Source organism: Ranitomeya imitator, chromosome 6, assembly GCF_032444005.1.
Source record: "Ranitomeya imitator isolate aRanImi1 chromosome 6, aRanImi1.pri, whole genome shotgun sequence".
NCBI classification, from domain to species: domain Eukaryota; kingdom Metazoa; phylum Chordata; class Amphibia; order Anura; family Dendrobatidae; genus Ranitomeya; species Ranitomeya imitator.
This window is the reverse complement of record NC_091287.1, coordinates 401,773,188-401,793,127: the sequence shown is the minus strand read 5'-3', so window position 1 is coordinate 401,793,127 and position 19,940 is coordinate 401,773,188. Positions and strand designations below refer to the sequence as shown.

Genomic DNA, 19,940 nt, shown 5'->3' with positions numbered 1-19,940 from the left:
CGCCTAAGACCCCCCGGTAAGCTACCGTTATAATGGACTATAAGACACACCACCATTTTATTTTTAAAAAAAAAATTCTTATTTTCCACCCCAAAATTGGGGCTGCATCTTGTAGTCCAGTGCGTCTTATAGTCAGCAAAATACGGTAATGTCGCCATGTATCCATAATTAAGACTATATACTGAAACACGTAGGTCATGGCTTCATTTTTCTCTTGTCTGGTGTGCTATGTGCTACCATTACTGGTTTTAATATTTTTGTGAAAATACTCACTTGAGGACGTTTCATTGGAAAATCTACTTTCTTTTTACTTGCTGCTGCAGCCCTGGCCTTGGCGGCTCAATGCACTATTCCTCCTCATTACACAGGTGTTTTAATCGCTGGTGAGTTGATTTGTCTTGTTTACTTTTAAGACATTTTTCCAGTTCCAAAGTTCAGGTCCCCATTGATTTCTATGGGGCTCGAGTTCAGGTTTAAGCTCGTATACAGTTCTGGCACCTGGAAAAAACTTTGGACTAAAGTTTGGTCGAACTCGATGAACTCGAACTTCCACTGGTACGCTCCTCACTACCCCCTAGCATTATCCCTCCTCAACCATAATTAACAATTGGCACAATGCAGTCAGGCGGGTAACATTCTACTGGTAATTACTATACCCAGACTCATTCATCAGGCTGCCAGATATAGAACTGTGATTCTTCACAACAAAGAACAAGTTTCTACTGTTCTAAAGTCCTTTGGCGGTGTGCTTTACACAACTCCATCTGATGCATGGCATTGTACTTGGTGATGTAAGGCTTGCATCTAGTTGCAATGGAGGCCCTGATGGACAATTTTTTTTGTGCTAATGTTAATGTCAGAGGAATATTGGAATTAATTAACTTGATCAGTTAAAACCCCCTAACACAGTAAAATAGGGTAAAAATTAAAAAAGTTTTTAAAAATATGGGAAATAAAATTCTAAAAGTTTGAATCACAACATCTTCATGTCCAGAAAAGTTTAATCTATTTATATATAAAAATAATTAACCTGTAATGAGAAAAAATTGCAAAACGTCAGAAGTTTTTTAACAGCCTCGTCACTCAATAAAATGCAATAACGGGTGATCGAAACATCATATATACCCTAAAATGGTATAAAAGCAAGCCCTCACACAGCCCCATAGACCTAAAATTGAAAATGCTAAAAGTCTCAGAAAGGGCAACACAAGCAATTTTTTTTGCTTTTACGAATTTCCCCAAAAAAATTTTCACCTCTTAAATACAAAATATCTAGGTATGTTTGATATCACCGTAATCATACTGACCTGGAGAATCATATTGTAAGGTCATTTTACTGTATCATGAATGCTGTAAGAAGATAACCCAAAAAACAATTGCATAACTTTGCTGCACTTGGAATTTTTTTCCAGCTTACTAGTACATTACATTGTAAAACAGATAGTGTCATTCAAGAGTAAAACAAAAAACGCACTCACGTGGTTATGTTGATGAAGAAATGAAACAAGTTAAGGCTCTTGGAAGAAGGTGAGGCGAGAAGCAAAAGAGCAAAAATGAAAAATCGCCCGCTTGGGAAGGGGTTAAAGTGGTGAAGACTTTTAGACAAATGTGGCTCAAATACTGCTACATGTTACTCAAATAAGTCATCTTTTTAGGATTTCATACAGAGAGAACCTCAAGCGTAATGGCTGATGCATTAATACAAGTCATCTGTAAAGTCTAAAAAGTGCTCAATAGATGACCAGAATGGAGAAAATCTGTCCTGAACATCATAATTTATGGATGGGGGGCGTGGCTTGGGCATGGAGCTGTGAGCACACATCTCTCTTGAGCTCCAGCGTGCCTGAGACCTCTGCAGCAATTATATAGCCACCATCAGCTCCACTCACCCACCCATGTTGAAGAGCAAGGTCGGGCTCCGCTCCCAGGCACCCAGGGAGCTCACAGCAGGTCCTGCAGGCTCCAGTATCACCAGGTACATGTCGGTGTCTGGGAGGGCGGGAAAGAGAGCAGCTCCTTCAGCCATGGTGGAGGGGGGAGGTGCTTCCTCCTCCTTGCAGCAGCACCCACACAGGAGCTCTCCACCTGGAAATGCAGGCACTCAGAAGAATGGGGCCACAGCAGAGAAGGCACAGGACAGAGGACGAGTGATTGCTGCACCAGGGACCAGCCGCTCACCACAGAAGCTGACAGGAGGGAGCCCAGCACAGAGCAAGGGAGAGGTGAGAGCTGTGACCTGCCCCTCCAACCCTGGACAGACTGTGTCACAGGCTGAGGACCTGTCTCCCACTATACTGCACCCTTATCAGGCTCAGGAAACTGAAATGGGCCCCCCACTACTACCACCAGGGAGGCATGAGAGAGGGGCCTCTCCCAGTCTAGTGCCAAAGGACATTGTGCCCACCATCACTGCATCTCATGGCCTCCACACACAGGCTCCTGTTAGGTCCCTGGCCTCTGATGACTATATAACTGCCTCTGAGCTGAGAGCGCAGCTGAGTGCCTTCCCTACAAAGGCTGACATGGAGGGCTATATACAGCGTCTGGAGGCAGTGTGCAGGAGTGAAGTGGGGTCCCTTAAGGAAGACGTGTCCCACCTTACCACCACTGTCTCTGCATTAGAAGCTAAAGTGGAGTCGCTTTCCTCACAATTGCAGAGTCAGCAGCAGCTTCTTGACCTACACTCAGAGACTTTCAATGTGGTCCTAGATATGCTGGAGGACTCTGAGAACAGGAACCGGAGGAATAATATCAGGCTCCGTGGGATCCCTGAGTCCGTAGCCCCACGTGACCTCTCCTCGGCCCTCCATGGCATTTTCAATTCTCTCTTAGGGAGGTCACCCACTGAACACATTGAAATTGACAGAGCCCACCGCTCGCTAGGCCCAAAGAACCCCGATACATCTAAGCCGAGGGACGTCATCTGCAGGATTCACTACTTCCAAACTAAGGATGACATCATGCGTAAGGCGAGGGACCACGATGCTATTGACTTTAATGGGTCTGATGTCCTTCTCTTGTCTGACCTCTCACGCTTCACCCTGGCTAAACGGAGGGCACTGCGCCCCCTCCTGGAGGTGCTGCGGGAAAATAAGATCCCCTACAGTTGGGGTTACCCATTTCAATTACAAGTACGCAGTGATAAAGGATTGATAATTTTGAGATCCCCGTCAGATCTGCAGAACTTCACCGCTGCACTGGGCTTACCCATTGTCACACTGGGAGACTGGCCTCGCCTTACTGCGTCTGACCTATGGGGCCCACGCCGTGCTGGAGGCCCCCCCACCGGGTCGCTGGGAAAGAGGAAACGGGACTCCCGCCGTAGACCTGCCTCCGTTACTCATGCTGATGACACTTGATCACCTAATTCAGACCTTATGATCACTATTGCCCCTTTTCTCTTTTTGCTTTCTTGCCGCCTACATTGTCCCTCCATGTTGCCAGGCTCCCACGGGGGGCTTGGTCGTGACTTTGCTTTAGCCTGTTAATTGTGGATGGATTGGAGCCACATGTTTTGTAGCGGTGACATTCCTATTTGATTCTACCTGGGACTCCTGAGCTGGGTTCCTAACATGGTTCATTTTGCACTATTTATGAATGTCCACCTACATCAATTGACTCCTCATGTACTGTGCTCAACTGTTGCACTACCGAATTAATGTGTTAATGTTATTTTATGTTGGCTAACGCTGCTCTTTCTCCTGAAATGTGACTTTTGATGATACCCCTTCGGGGGCTTGTTATGACTCTGCTCATTTCGACAAATGTACTTGGCCCATGATCCGCTGTTATGTTCATTAACAATGTTTATGTTACCAAGGTCATGGGCCTACTGGTAGAGTTGGATTTTTTTTTTTTTTTTCTTTTTTGCTGCAGGGGCTCGGCTGGTTGCTCTCTGCTCAATCACCTCCCCACTAGGGTGTGTCTCTGACACTACTTCTCAGAGTTTTCTCTGATATTGTCCTGTACCCTTGAGGCCTAGTGGCTTCTTGGTTTTTCTCTTTTTTTTTTCTGGTCGGAACCCTGTCTTCCGGCTGAACTACTCTCTTTCCTTGGTGCTTTACTTTCTCTGTTTCTATTTTTCCCCACTTTCCACCCCTCCTACTCCTTTCCGACCCGATTGTACCACCCGCAGGCCCGATAGTTCCTATGGCGTCTCTACAACTCTGCTCGCTTAATGTCAGGGGGTTTAATGTCCCTGAAAAGCGATCAAAGGTTTTATACTGTATGCATAAGAAACGGGTTGACATACTTCTGCTGCTGGAGACACATTTCCGAGCAGACAGAATCCCTAAGCTTAACCATAAATACTACACACAGTGGTTCCATGGCAGTAACTCTGACTCCAAGTCTAAAGGTGTCAGCATTGCATTGCACAAGTCTTTACAGGCTCAGGTAGTTGCCTCTAAAGCGGATTCTAATGGTCGATATGTGTTTTTAAAGCTCAAAATTGCCCATGATTTGTTCACCATAGCTAACATTTATCTCCCCAATCAAGACCAGGTCCGAGCGTGCAGAAAGTACCTACGGGACCTCTCGGCCTTTGCGGAAGGCTATGTGATTATGGGAGGGGACTTCAATATGGTGTTGGACCGCGCTGTGGATTCCTCTTCGGGCAGGTCAGCGGTGTCCCTCTCACAGCTGGAGAGACTGCGGCGGGCCCTGACGGACTCAAGGTTGGTGGATGTTTGGAGGTTACTACACCCCACTACCCGAGATTATACCTACTTCTCCACAGTACATAATTCCTATAGTAGATTGGATTATTTTTTGATCAGCCACGGGCTCCTGTCTCTTGACCCAAAGTCTGACATTGACATGATGTTGTGGTCAGACCATGCCCCAGTTTTGCTCTCCCTTCGGCTGCCGAGCCTTTCTCCGAGAGAATGGACCTGGTCCTTAAACCCTGGTCTCCTTGGAGATCTAACATGTCAGGCGGCTGTGCGAACAGCAATCTCAGACTTTCTAGATTTTCACAAGCATGACCCCACGGCCATCCCATACCAATGGGAGGCTCTGAAGGGAGTAATACGGGGAGTATTTATACAACAGGGGGCCCGACTGAAGAGAGAGAGGGAGACTAACATTGTGGGTTTGTTGACTCGTATCCAAACTCTGGAGTTGGATCATAAACGGGCTAGAGATGCTGGGGTGTTGGCTGATCTCCTCCGGGCACGCTGTGAGTTGAGTGCCTTGTTGGACACGACGTTAGCACGACAGAGGGACCGCTTTCATAAATTTCTGTATAAGTACTCTGATAAACCCGGGAGAGCTCTAGCGAGGTTTTTGCACCCCCGTGCTCCCACCACTTATATCCCTACCATGAGGTCTGCTACGGGTGAACTGGTCCATTTTCCTGAGGAGATTGTGGACTCATTCAGAGCATATTACGACTCTCTCTACAATTTAAGTGGCCCGCTGTCTGATATGTCCCCTTCCGAGTTTCAAGCACGGGTGGACGACTACATCCGGGACACTGAGCTCCCGCCTATGTCGGTGGAGGAGTCTGAGGCCCTGGAGAGTCCTCTCTCGGAACAGGAGGTTTTAGACACGATAAAATCTTTGGCTAATGGTAAAAGCCCTGGTCCTGACGGATTCTCCGCCGCCTTCTATAAGTTATATGCGAATTCCCTGGTCCCCTTCATGACCAAACTGTTTAACTCCATCTCGGCCAGCTGCCCCTTTGCCCCCCAAACGCTGATGGCCACAATCACCGTGATTCCTAAACCGGGAAAAGATCCCCTATTGTGTGCAAGCTATAGGCCCATATCCCTCATTAATGTGGATGTGAAGGTGTTCGCGAAAGTGTTAGCTGGTAGACTGAACCCTATTCTCCCTGGGTCCATCCATAGTGATCAGGTGGGCTTTGTGCCGCACAGGGAGGCCAAGGATAACACGGTGAAGACGTTGCTTCTGACCTCGTACATGCGCACAGGAAAGGTACCAGCATGTTTATTATCTATTGACGCTGAGAAGGCGTTTGATCGCCTAGGCTGGACCTTTCTACGTGCCTCCCTGAAGCAACTGGGAGAGGATTTTTGCTCTGTATCATAGGCCTACGGCCCGTCTTAGAGTGAACGGTACCCTTTCCCCGCCCATTGACATAAGAAACGGGACCCGTCAGGGTTGTCCCCTTTCCCCCTTACTTTATATCCTTGCGATGGAGCATCTGGCAGTGGCATTACGGAAGACTCCTGATATTGAGGGTCTGCGGATTGGCCAACATGAGTTTAAGATATCCCTGTATGCGGATGATTTATTGCTGTACATTACCAACCCGACCGTGGCTTTTCCTGTACTCCTCCGAGAGTTCCGTAGGTTCGGGGAGGTTTCAAACTTTAAAGTCAACTACTCCAAGACGGAGGCGCTCAATATCTCCCTGCCTGATGATCTAGTCTCTCGGCTTCAGGCGTCCTTCTCTTTTAAGTGGAAGACCGATGCCTTAAAATATTTAGGAGTCTTAATACCTGCTGACATTAGCGCAACATATGCTCTGAACTACGTCCCGCTCCTGCAGAAAACTATCTCGGACCTTAAACGGTATGGCAGACCTCAGCTATCTTGGTTCGGACGGGTGGGAGTGGTCAAAATGGATATTTTACCCCGATTCCTCTATCTTTTTCAGACTGCTCCAGTGCATGTTCCGGATTGCTTTTTCAGGCGCCTGCAGTCAGCTATCAATAGCTTTATTTGGGGAACTAAGAAGCCGCGGACTCGGTTCTCAGTGTTAGTGAGACCCAAGACTAAAGGGGGGGTAGGCCTTCCTGATTTTAAACGTTATTATCAGGCAGTCTTGCTCTCTAGGATTGTCGACTGGAGGTTCGGTGATGCTCATAAACAGTGGGTGCTCCTGGAGAAACTTTTATCGCCCTCTTCTTTGTACTGGCTGCCTTGGCTGGGGGGGACCGGACGCCCACCTGTGTCGAGTTTTGCTCCACTCACACAGATTGTTTTGAGGTTCTGGGATAGATCCTATGTGATATTACGCCTGACCTCCCGATTGAGCAGACTGAGTCCCCTTTTTGACAATCCGGCCTTTCCCCCAGCAATGAATAGATCTACGTATCTGTGTTGGTCACGACTTGACGGGGTGGGACTGGGTCAGGTGAAGGATAAGCTTGCGGGGCTCTCTGGCATGCGGGGGTTACGAGGTTCTGATCTTACGACACCGCTGTCCTGGCTGGAGTTTCTGCAATTGCGGAGCTTTCTTTCCAGTGTGCCGATGGGGGCGCTGACACCATTTGAGTCCCTGATGCTCCCTACCGAGGGTCCCTCCCATGTGGTTTCGGTGCTCTATGGCCTGGTCTTGAATTCACTTCCCCCTACTACGCTTGGATTTATGGAGGCTTGGGAGAGGGACCTGGGGATCACCTTTTCTGAGGCGGATAGTCTAAAAATCTTCACTCTTGCACATAAAATGACGATGTCCAGTCAGGCGCAGGAGAGGAATTATAAATTACTGACACGCTGGTATAGGTGTCCCGTCCTTCTCCACAGGATTAACCCGGAGATCTCGGACGCCTGCTGGAGATGTGGCTCCGCCACGGGCTCTGTGCTTCATATTTGGTGGTCCTGTGGTCCCCTGCAACCCTTCTGGAACTCAGTCTTCGATGCCTTTCATTTGATGACTGGGGTCCGCCACGAGCCCTCCCCCCAAATGGCACTACTGTCCCTGATACCCAGTTCGATAGCTTCCGTTAAAAAGGGGATCCTGAGATTTTGCCTCATAGCTGCTAGGGCAGTTATTCCCCGACATTGGAGGTCCACTGAGGTCCCCTCCACGGAGGAATGGATAGCTGAAATGGATAGATTACATCGTCTAGAGTCGCTGGTGGCGGGTGATGGTGATGCTGCATATGTCCAGGGACGCACCTGGTTCCTCTGGCAATCCTTCAAGGAAAGCACAGGGTTCCTGACTTGGCTGCGTACATACTCATAATTCTCAATACGTGGGCGTATACATTGCTGGGTCTCCCTTAATCCCCCCTTCTTCCCCATTCCCCCCCCCCCTTTTTTTTTTTCTCTCTCTTCTTCTCTTTCTTTCTTTTTCTCCTATCTCTACAATTGCTTTTCTCACAGGTTTTGTATCCTGTATCCATGTCCCGAGGTGATTCTCAAGATGAGAAGCATGTACCCTTTATGTGCCAGAGTCCTTGTTCAACTACACTTGTGCTGTGTGCTCAGAGGCGTAATGTATAGTTCTGGACATTGTAATGATTCATTTTATTGTTTTTCCTGTTTAAAATTTCAATAAATATATTTACTGAAAAAAAAAAAAATAATTTATGGATGGGTCCACTAATTCAGTTTTAGCTCAGTTATGGTGTTTCTGCAGACCACTCGCGGCCATCTAGTGCTTGGCTTTCAGAATATTAGCATACTACATCAATTGTATAGTCTACCAGTTTATTCTCATGGGGAAAACTGGGGTCTTCTAAAGTTACTGTAGATACCCTGGACATTCTGCAGACAATATGGTTATTCTCCAATGATCTTGTTTCCAGTCTGCTGAGTAGACAGACCCCAGTCTGTGGAGCTGAAGACATAATACGATTGTAGATAAATGGGAGGACAGGAAGTGTGTGCCGTCAGAACAAGAAATGCTACACTCACCATCCTAAAGTGGGAACAGTGATACAAGCCTGAAAAATTAGCTTCAGTCATGTAGGAAGAGCGACAGATAAGGAGCAGATAAGCTTATAATAATGCGCTACGGTTGGTGAACATAGGTAGAAGCATGAACCAGAAATCATGGGATCATAAATGGTACCACCAGTATTCCCACGTTATTCAATAGCCCAGACAAGAACAGTCAAGAGTCATATGATAAATATTTTACAAAGAAGAGGATTTCCTCAAATGTGAACTCCACCTATTAGTGCACAGGATTTTATAATGCGATATATCGAATATTTATCCCAAGTGTCATGATTTAGGAGTCATACAGGAATAATTATGAATCGTCAGATCAACCAACATCAGTGAAATTGTACTGCTTCAGTTACTCCCAAACTGTTACCATAAGCGAACCCCTAAAATGTCCATGTGCCAAGAAACCCCTAAGGTCAAGTGCAGACAGCTGTAGATTCTCTCACCCGAGAGAAACGGGTTGACTATGCAAATGACACTCTGATCAAACCCAGATTAGAGTTTGATCAGAGTGTGAACCGATTCTCTAGGATGAGGAGAAGATGGAGAAATAAAAATTCTCCATCTTTTCCATTGTATCAGTGTGCAGAAACTGGACGGCACTCGGATGTTATCCAACTGCAGTCTGATGATTTCCACGCTCTCATTGACTTACATGGCCAAATGCGATTTGAATATTGGATCAAACAGCAATTTTTGTCTTGGAAAGACTTTGTCCTAGGAAAAAAAATCGGACATGTGAACGGCCCCACAGACTAACATTGGTCCGGGTGTAAGCCGATGTTTTGTTGGATCAAATTCAGACAGTAAATGCGCTCGTGTGCATGTGCCCTTACAATGCTAATACTGCTAGAAGTAAGAATAAAGCACCTTTTAGTAAATTAATGTAAAAAAAAAGCATTTTTCCTTGAAGGGAACCTGTTGTTGTAGATTATTGATCTACAGGTAAAGTCACACCTTTATGTCTCCCAAAGTATTCCTCTGTTGGGAAGAAATCAGCTTTTGAAGCTTTGTGTAAATGAGGCTGGAAATGCGTTGGAGTCTGACGATTGCCTCTCTCCCGGCTGCGTTCTCCGCTCAATGCCGCCCTCCGCTGCCTAGCGCTGCTGTATAATCGCTGTTCTTGGAATCCTGAGCATGCTCTGCTCCTAGATCGCACATATGGGAAACTACAGCACAGACATGAGAACAGAGCCAAGCAAAAACCGGACCATTCAGGAACAGAACGATTATGCAGCAGCACAGAGGATTGCAGCGCCATGTGGAGAATGGAGGAGGGGACCAGGCAATGGAAGTGCACTGTCACACCCCAATGCACTTCCAGCTTCATGTGCATATTGCTTCCAAACTAGACCTATCTGCTATACTGTGGAGACAATGTTTTGGGAAATAAAGGTACACATTGAGTCATGTTTCAATAATTCATATGGACATGTATTCGGTTTGGTAGGGTAGGGACGTGAGGGGGGCTACTGATAGGTTCCCTTTACGCCAAGGAGGGTGTTAAGAAAGGAGCAAAGGAAAAACGGTCAATCAACAGCAAGAGCAGATAACAAAGCTCCTCGCAGCGCCCATGCATTATAAAGGGCCAACTACACTTCTCCCATTACATTAGCTGCTGCCACCAGGTTTTTTTTACTATACTTATTAAATATACAAGTATTTTTTTTTTATAAAACAGGCTTTATGTTTTAGTCATTACTACAGCATTACGTGTTTTGTTTTTTTACGCTCTATTGACAAAATATTACTTACTCTGGTTGTAAATTCCGTAGATGCTCCAAATTCAAAAAGATATTTCACAATCTCATTGTGCCCTTGCTGAGCAGCAAAGAACAAAGCAGTAGCGCCAGACTGAAAAAAATGGCAAGAAATTATAGACTACAACATACCATTGTAGATTTTAGCAGTAATCAGATATCAGACATAAAGTAAGTAATTGGAGAGTTCTCACATAGGACTAATAATTCTGCTTATGGATTATACATACATCTCTCTGAAGATTAATATCTGCCCCTTGAAGTACCAGCTCTCGCACACATTGCACATGTCCTGCATACGACGCCACCATCAAAGCTGTAGCCCCAGTCTGTGGAAGAAAAGAATTTACTATAAGAATATCAATATAAGATTAACAATGGTGGATGTCCAGTAGGTTAATTTTTTTTTAATAAATGAAAAAATATTGCTTCCTTCATTTATTTAACCCCTTGTTGATAAACAGCTGACAGAATCCTGGATAGGAGGCGCTGAGAGGGTTAACAGGACCAATATATGGGTCCAGATTTGTTAGGAATGATTAGGTGGGATGGACAGAACTAGTCATTCCCACCCTCCAATCCAGGAGGTGCAGCTGGTTTAAAAGGACAGCTGAACTGTTCATTCCTTGTCTGGCAGGTGCCTATGCCCCCCCCCCCCCCACTTCTCCAGGGGCCCCCAGCCAGTGGCATGCTGCTAATAGAGGCCCACCCCATGGCCGCTGAGGGGCCTGGCGCGTCACCCACCCCCACCTCCCCAATGGCGCATCCAATTTATCATTCAGATGATGCTCCCTCTCCCATCATTCCCCGTCTGTTTCTAACTCAGAGGGGGAACAATGATGTCACATCATCGTGCGCCACTCTGTGCCAGCAGTGAAGCTGATGAGACCAGAGCAGAGCCTGGAGAATGAGGAGCAGAGGTGAGTATTGCATATGTGTATATATGTGTACTGTGCGAATACATATATGTGTATGTGTGTACTGTGGGGGGCTGCATTATACTTTGTGTGGAAGAGCTGCATTATACTGTGTATGAGGGCTGCATTATTCTGTGTATGGGGGGTTGCATTATACTGTGTATGGGGGCTGCACTATACTGTGTATTGGGGGCTGCTCTATACTATGTATGGGGAGCTGCTCCATACTATGTATGGGGCTGCATAATTCTGTGTATGTGGGTTGCATTATACTGTGTGTGTGTGGGGGGCTGCATTATACTGAGTGTGTGTCTTCTTTATAGTGTGGGTGTGGGCTGCATTATACTGCGAGTGTGTGGGGGGGTTGCACTATACTCTGAGGGGGGCTGCAGTATACTCTGAGATGGCTGCATTATACTCTATCAAGGACCATGGGGAGTATATTATTATACTCTATGGGAGCTGCATTACACTATGTATGGGGGCTGCTCTATACTATGTATGGGGGGCTGCTCTATACTGTGTGTGGGGGGGCTGCATTATACTGTGTGTGCGTGGGGGGGTTGCACTATACTCTGAGGGGTGCTGCAGTATACTCTGAGATGGCTGCATTATACTCTGAGGAGACTGCATTATACTGTGTGTGGAGGGATGTATTATACTGTGTGTGTGTCTGCATTATTATGTGTGTCTGCTTTATAGCGTGAGTGAGGGCTGCATTATACTGCGTGTGTGTGGGGGAGTTGAACTATACTCTGAGGGGGGCTGCAGTATACTCTATCAAGAACCATGGGGAGTGTATTATTATTCTGTATGGGAGCTGCATTATACTGTATCGATGACTATCTGTACCCATCATTCTTCCTCAGCCGGTGTAAAGAAACTGGGGAAAAAGTGTTGAACACCTTCAATATTGTTGATTACGCTCATTTAATGGCCTGAACTCAGCACAGGTAAATACAATATAAATGTTTCTGTGTGATGTGCAATATGTGAGCTTTTGGGGCCCCACTTTGTCTAAAACCGACCCTGCTGGGAGTAGAGGTGCAAACACCTCTGGTATTTGGGTCTGTGGATGTAAGGTTGAGGACGTGTGTATGTTGCTTAGAATGTGCAAGAGGCCTTTGAATATTGAGCAGCTGAACCGCTCTGTTTCTCATACTCCTGTATGGACGCTTTGTTTTTACTTTCTGCTGGAAGTTTATGGAATTAATAAATCTTCCTGTTCGGACAAGAAACTGCATACTTGGGTGAACGCTGCCAACACCATTCTAAACCATTGGTAAAAAATGTTCATCCAAAAGACAATCCATTCATTACTTATTGACACCTTTGGGGCATAGTTTTTTTTACCTAGATGTTTGCATTTTTTGGTACAAAAACATTTTTTTCAACAACATTTTAATAAAAATGTTGATTTGTTTGCTATACATAGAAATCATGGGGACCCATAGCAAAAATGGGGGTAGAATGGTCAGGACAGGGTATGACTATGCCCATAAGACAAATTTATCAGTGGCAGAAATGTTACTCCAGTCCCTTATTGCAGTAGCATCACTGGCGAGGCGCATGGAAGCACATGTCCCTTTGCATTTGACAGAGCTGTGAGGTGGAGAACCGCAACTGATCACATCCAGCCATGGACAAATGGAACAGATGATCATTGGGGGCGCTGGGTATCGCACCCCCACCTATCTATTGTTAATGACCAATCCTAAGGATAGGCCATCTGTATTTACGTTCCGGACAATCTCTTTAATGACTTGTAGTAGCAAATAAAGAAACCTGTAGGCTGTATTTTCTCACAGCCTTTCACATTACTCATACTCGCAGTCAAAGAAGCTGTTTGACAAAATCCTCACCCTGAAGGATTTACCTGTCAGTTTCCAGAGGGTATCAGAGTCAATCACTCCAGGTTCTGTACTCAGCTCTAAGGTTCATGAACTTGATAAGTCATGAAAATGTGCATAATTATTCTAAAGATTAATGACTATGGACAACTTATAAATACAAATAAAAGATTTTTGCACGTGTTAGTGGTTACTTTTAGTTTATTAGCTTGCATTAATTTTAAGGCTACAACATTCTTTCCTTCATTTATTATCAGAACCTCCAATATTCAGTTTGTTAGTGTTTCTTCTATTAATATAGGATGAATAAGAGTTTTGTGTGTATCCAAGGTGTTGCTTTCTTTGCTATATGAAATATCTGCGCAGCTTCTATCCTGCACTTATTTTCCAATCATGTACTTTCTAGCTTTAACATGACCAGTTTTCTCTGCCCTCTCTGAGACTGTACATACTTTCCCCCATGTCCACATAGTGAATATTTGTGTACAACCCCCTCCCTATGCTATCTCTAACACAGAAGGAAGGAAGAATGTGAAGTGAGCTGCCAGATGTAGAGGCCCTGATGTATTAGTATCATAGTATCAGTTCTGCAAAAGCACTTAGCTAGATGAAGGACTTTTGCGGCACAAAATGGAAGAACTTTTTTTTTTTAATGAAGACTATTTAGAAATCTGTTTAACCATGCATTTAGGAAGCAAATGAACAATTAAAAAAACACATGAAGAATTGGTGTATATTATATAGGTAACGTGTGTCACTTCTCAATAAACAAAGCTTTGTGCGCTTTATTTGGTGGCGAACACATCACTGTCAGTCTGTAAAGACACCAGTAATGCTAGCTCACATACCGCATGAGGTGATAACAAGAAAACATGAGATTGGATGGGTGGAGAAAGTTTCCACAGCAGAGAATTTTTGTGACTCATGCACAACATGTTCTAAGTTTTTCATTCTCCTTTCACTTTTCAATAGGTATTTGTAAGAGCACGCCAGCTATCGCTCTTATGTTACCAGAAAGCAGATGAATCTGGAGTCATGGAATAAAGTACAAGGCTTTTACGACGGGATCAGTATCTAATATATTACAAAATGAAACTGTAGTAAAGTACATCAACATTTTATGGAGATGATAAAAGTCTGAAATTTATAATACAGAGGGCTTTTTATCACTTTCCATTTGAGTATTAAGAATGACCACTAGTTTCCATACAATGCGAAAGGAAGATTAAAATAAAACCTCATATAATAATAGAATTCTAGAACAGATAACCAAAGGTTTGTAACATTAGTTTAGATTCTGCTCTATCATGTCTCGTTATCATTTTTTTTTAAATTTCACTTTGTTTTCACCTCTTTTATGTTTTGGTTTATATCCTACATTAAGGTTAAGTTCACACTAGGCGTTTTTGTCTGTAACAAAACCTCATCTCTTGGCAGGAAAGCAGCTGTAGACAGGGCCGGACTGGGACTAAAATTCAGCCCTGGCATTTGAAGTTACACAGGCCCACTTGTCGCATGGTGACTGTATAATATCTTTGTACACTTGTAGGTTACAAGAAGTGAGGGGAGTGTAACCCGACTATATAACATAATTACATCTGTATCCAGCATTACAGCTCAGTCCCCATAGAATGTAATGCAGCACAGCCCCCATAGAATGTAATACAGCACAGCCCCATAGAATGTAATGCAGCACAGCCCCCATAGAATGTAATGCAGCACAGCCCCCATAGAATGTAATACAGCACAGCTCCCATAGAATGTAATACAGCACAGCCCCTATAGAATGTAATGCTGTACAGACCCCATAGAATGTAATGCAGCACAGCCCCCATAGAATGTAATACAGCACAGCTCCCATAGAATGTAATATAGCACAGCCCCCATAGAATGTAATGCAGCCAGCCCCCATAGAATGTAATGCAGCCAGCCCCCATAGAATGTAATACAGCATAGCCCCCATAGAATGTAATACAGCACAGCCCCCATAGAATGTAATACAGCACAGCCCCCATAGAATGTAATACAGCACAGCCCCCATAGAATGTAATGGAGCACAGCCCCCATAGAATGTAATACAGCACAGCCCCCATAGAATGTAATACAGCACAGCTCCCATAGAATGTAATGCAGCACAGCCCCCATAGAATGTAATACAGCACAGCCCCCATAGAATGTAATGCAGCACAGCCCCTATAGAATGTAATGCAGCACAGCCCCCATAGAATGTAATACAGCCAGCCCCCATAGAATGTAATACAGCACAGCTCCCATAGAATGTAATGCAGCCAGCTCCCCATAGAATGTAATGCAGCACAGCCCCCATAGAATGTAATGCAGCACAGCCTCCATAGAATGTAATGCAGCACAGCCCCCATAGAATGTAATACAGCCAGCCCCCATAGAATGTAATACAGCACAGCTCCCATAGAATGTAATGCAGCCAGCTCCCCATAGAATGTAATGCAGCCAGCTCCCCATAGAATGTAATGCAGCACAGCCTCCATAGAATGTAATGCAGCACAGTCCCCATAGAATGTAATACAGCCAGCCCCCATAGAATGTAATACAGCACAGCCCCCATAGAATGTAATACAGCCAGCCCCCATAGAATGTAATACAGCACAGCTCCCATAGAATGTAATGCAGCCAGCTCCCCATAGAATGTAATGCAGCACAGCCCCCATAGAATGTAATGCAGCACAGCCTCCATAGAATGTAATGCAGCACAGTCCCCATAGAATGTAATACAGCACAGCCCCCATAGAATGTAATACAGCACAGCCCCCATAGAATGTAATACAGCACAGGCCCCATAGATTGTAATACAGCACAGGCCCATAGAATGTAATGCAGCACAGCCCCCATAGAATGTAATACAGCACTTCCCCATAGAATGTAATACAGCACAGCCCCCATAGAATGTAATGCAGCACAGACCCCATAGAATGTAATACAGCACAGCTCCCATAGAATGTAATACAGCACTTTCCCATAGAATGTGATACAGCACAGCCCCCATAGAATGTAATACAGCACAGCTCCCATAGAATGTAATGTAGCACAGCCCCCATAGAATGTAATGCAGCACAGCCCCATAGAATGTAATGCAGCACAGCCCCCATAGAATGTAATGCAGCACAGCCACCATACAATATAATGCAGCGCTGCCCAGCCACATAGAATGTAATGCAGCCAGCCCCCATAGAATGTAATGCAGCACAGCCCCATAGAATGTAATGCAGCCAGCCCCCATAGAATGCAAGGCAGCACAGCCCCCATAGAATGTAATGCAGCCATCCCCCATAGAATGTAATGCAGCACAGCCCTCATAGAATGTAATACAGCACAGCCCCATAGAATGTAATGCAGCACAGCCCCATAGAATGTAATGCAGCACAGCCCCATAGAATGTAATGCAGCACAGCTCCATAGAATGTAATGCAGCACAGCCACATAGAATGTAATGTAGCCAGTCCCCATAGAAAGTAATGCAGCACAGCCCCCATAGAATGTAATGCAGCACAGCCCCATAGAATGTAATGTAGCCAGTCCCCATAGAATGTAATACAGCACAGCCCCATAGAATGTAATGCAGCACAGCCCCATAGAATGTAATGCAGCACAGCCCCCATAGAATGTAATGCAGCACAGCCCCATAGAATGTAATGCAGCCAGTCCCCAAAGAATGTAATGCAGCCATGCCATGTAATAATAATAAAAAAGAAAACTGACTCTACTCACCTTTCCTCTTGCCCCGCGCTGCTCCAGCCTCTGGTCTCAGCAGCTGCAGTGTGCCCGCCCGGTCACACAGCAGGTGCGCGATGATATGACGTCATCGCGCACCCGCAGTGTAAGCGGCAGACAGAGCGGGGAATGATGGGAGAGGGAGCGACAGCAGACGCTCTCTCCCCATCATTGCATTCAACTGTACCGGCGTCTATGACGCCGGTACAGTTGAATGCGGGGCCGGCCCGGGAGTGTGCCGACAGCGGGGGTGACTCGGAGTGTGCCGACAGAGGCACACTCGAGCGGCCCACTACTGCCATCGGCCCTTCTGGCATTTGCCGGAACTGCCCGATGGCCAGTCCGGCCCTGGTTGTAGAAAAAAAACAGGTTTTGCTTGTATTTTTGTGCATTTTTGCTGCGGTTTTTTGTGCGTTTTTTGCTGCGGCTTTGGCAAGCTAGATTTGTTTCTTGTGCATGCTGATAAAGGCTAGTGCAAAAAAAAATCTTATGCAACATAAGGTTTTGGCACAAAAAAACGCATTTAAACCTGATACCTGCTTTTTGCTACAGATTTTAAGCGTTTTTTTTCACCACCCATTCATGTCAATGGGTGAAAAACGCTGAAAAAAAAACATGAAAGAAGTGACAAGCTCCATTGGGCAAAAAAGTAGTAGCTATGGAAGCAGCTGTGTTTGCAGTTATATTTAAGGGGAAAGTGTCAGTAGGATCATCCCTCCTAAACCCTCTATATGGGCATACAGGTCATAGTAACGCCACCTTTCAGGGAGATCTATGTTCTGCCTGTAGATCATAACAGCTTATTGACATATTAAGAAAAGCATGGATTTCTCGGGAATAAAACATTGGATTTCAGGTATCATTTTATTCAACTTTATTTGACTTGTAGGTCCATATAGATAGCTAAAGAGGGCTGATACTGCTGACAGATTCCCCTTAAAGGGAAGCTAACATCAGAAAAAGACATATTGGTTAAATGAGGTTTTTGTGTTAAAAGTATGTTTAAAATATTTTGGCAATGTTTTTTTTTTATTTTACGTATTACAATATGTATTAAAAATTAAAAAAAAAATAAACATCTTACAATTTTCATCCTGGCCACTGGAGATTTTTTAGACTCTAACATCCTGTTTCAGGAAACAACATATGTACATAGCCACGATGGTCAGACTCAACTTTTCCTTTTATATTGAAGTATCTTATGAGCCTGTGCAAAGATAATTGTATAGAGAAAGGTAGCAGGGTCAGCTTAGAAATCACCTACTCTGATTGGAGGATCCTGTGTTATCAGCTGTGTATAGAGGTGTTCCCTGTCATTGTAATCCTGACTAATAATTAGGAGCCTTACTGTAAATTCTTTACAAAAAGACATGAAGTGGTAGTTTAAAGACGGCACAGTGGCCAGTGGGAAAATTTAAAGATCACTATTTATTTAATAAAAATCATGATATGAAAAAAAAACATTAGAAAACATTGCCAAACAATTTTTAAAAATAAATGTAGCGCAAAAAGTTGATATAAACAAAAGGTTGTTTTCTGATGAGAAAAAAAAGGAGTTTGTCAGCACATACTGACTGTACAAACCAAGCACATCTCGATCTGCCAAGTTCAGTGCACCTTTCCACCTACTTCTTTTCTATATATCTCCACCCATCTCTGGCTACTGTTAAGCCAGAGCTGTCAATCAAGGGAGAGGAGGTCAGAGATAAGTGATGCACTGAACTGTTTAGCCATGATATGTGTGCACTGAATGCCTGTGCTTTGTTTGAACAGTCGTTTGCACTGACTGACTCCATTAAGTGCTATAAAATCACAATTGTATGGTTATTTGTCAATTTGATTATATGTGAACCTTTCCATTAGAAATAGTGGTAATGGCTGACATTTAACAGTTCTGTTAGATGATCCTAACCAGCAAACTACAAATTGTCACTATCGGTACAGTACAGTATGTGCTGTCAAAACATCCATCAGAATTGAAGATATCTTGTGCATTCCCAGGGGCATTAATAAAATATTTAGCATTTGTCACAATCTTCCTTTAACTCTTTCTTATATTTGGTTACTAGATTGCACTTTGCATTTCTTTACACATAAACCACAAATCCATTACAGCATCTTAGAGTTTTGTTTTAAACCATTGATTAATATTGACACTGAAGGAATAATAACAGGCCTGTTGTCTGGCCACTGTGCCATTCTGATGAAGAAGATAGTGATCAGGAATTCTTGGCATACACAAGTGAAGGGCATACACTGTCTCTGCAGTCCACATCCACGCGGCCACTGTTCAACAACAGCTGGAGTAACGCCAGGTTTCCTTTACGCGCGGCCCAGAAAGCAGCATTGGCAAGAGGCGTTTCCTTCTGTGTAAAATAATAGCTCCGTATTACTTTCATGGCATCTTGATTTAAAAGGCAAACACATCACTGAATGGATTAACACAACAATGAAGAATATCTGTCGATTTGGGACTTATTCAAGGAAAGTTCATTACCCTCAAATCGAAGTATACAACAGCATAAAGTAAACTTTGCTACACTTACTGCAATGTGAAATGTTCTTCCAAGTCTTTAGATAACAGATCTCAACAGGTTCAGTTCTACTTTACATGGGCAGAAAGGCAGTAAACCCAATGAAAAAGATATTTGTGACAATGAAAGTAACAAATCCACATTTTCAGAAAACCAGTGAACATGCTAACACATGAGAAATGTTTATTCTTCAAATTTCACATTGCATATGCCGTACTTTATAGAGATTAAAGTGGTAAGAACAGTAAACTACATTACCTTTATCCTTTGTGTACTACTGTATATAATTATATATTATATTTAATTTTAAAGGAAATCTGTTAGACTGCATGCACATTAGAGAAGTCACCTGCACTGAGCCATTCAAATGTGTCCCCTGAGGGGTCCCTTCACTGCAATTAAGCAAATAGATTTCATTGGAAGAATGTTTGAATTCCATGTGAACTCTATCTATGGCAGTAGGCTGCCGCTGGGATACAGTAG

At 44.3% G+C, this 19,940-nt stretch overlaps 1 protein-coding gene across 4 annotated transcripts in view; it reads right to left on the bottom strand.

Annotated features, from left to right (window-relative positions):
* The window catches only part of ANKRD29 (ankyrin repeat domain 29), a 119,043-nt gene that overhangs the window by 84,320 nt on the left and 14,783 nt on the right, over positions 1–19,940 (bottom strand). For all 4 annotated transcript variants that reach the window (XR_011314094.1, XM_069731216.1, XM_069731214.1 and 1 more), the window contains exons 2-4: positions 19,179–19,289; positions 10,640–10,738; positions 10,405–10,503 (exon numbers count right to left, since the gene is read on the bottom strand). Coding sequence is in view for 3 of the 4 variants with exons in the window: in XM_069731216.1 (XP_069587317.1) it covers positions 10,405–10,503; positions 10,640–10,738; positions 19,179–19,289 (309 nt within the window). In the remaining variant the exon portion in view is untranslated. The remainder of the gene's footprint in view (positions 1–10,404; positions 10,504–10,639; positions 10,739–19,178; positions 19,290–19,940) is intronic.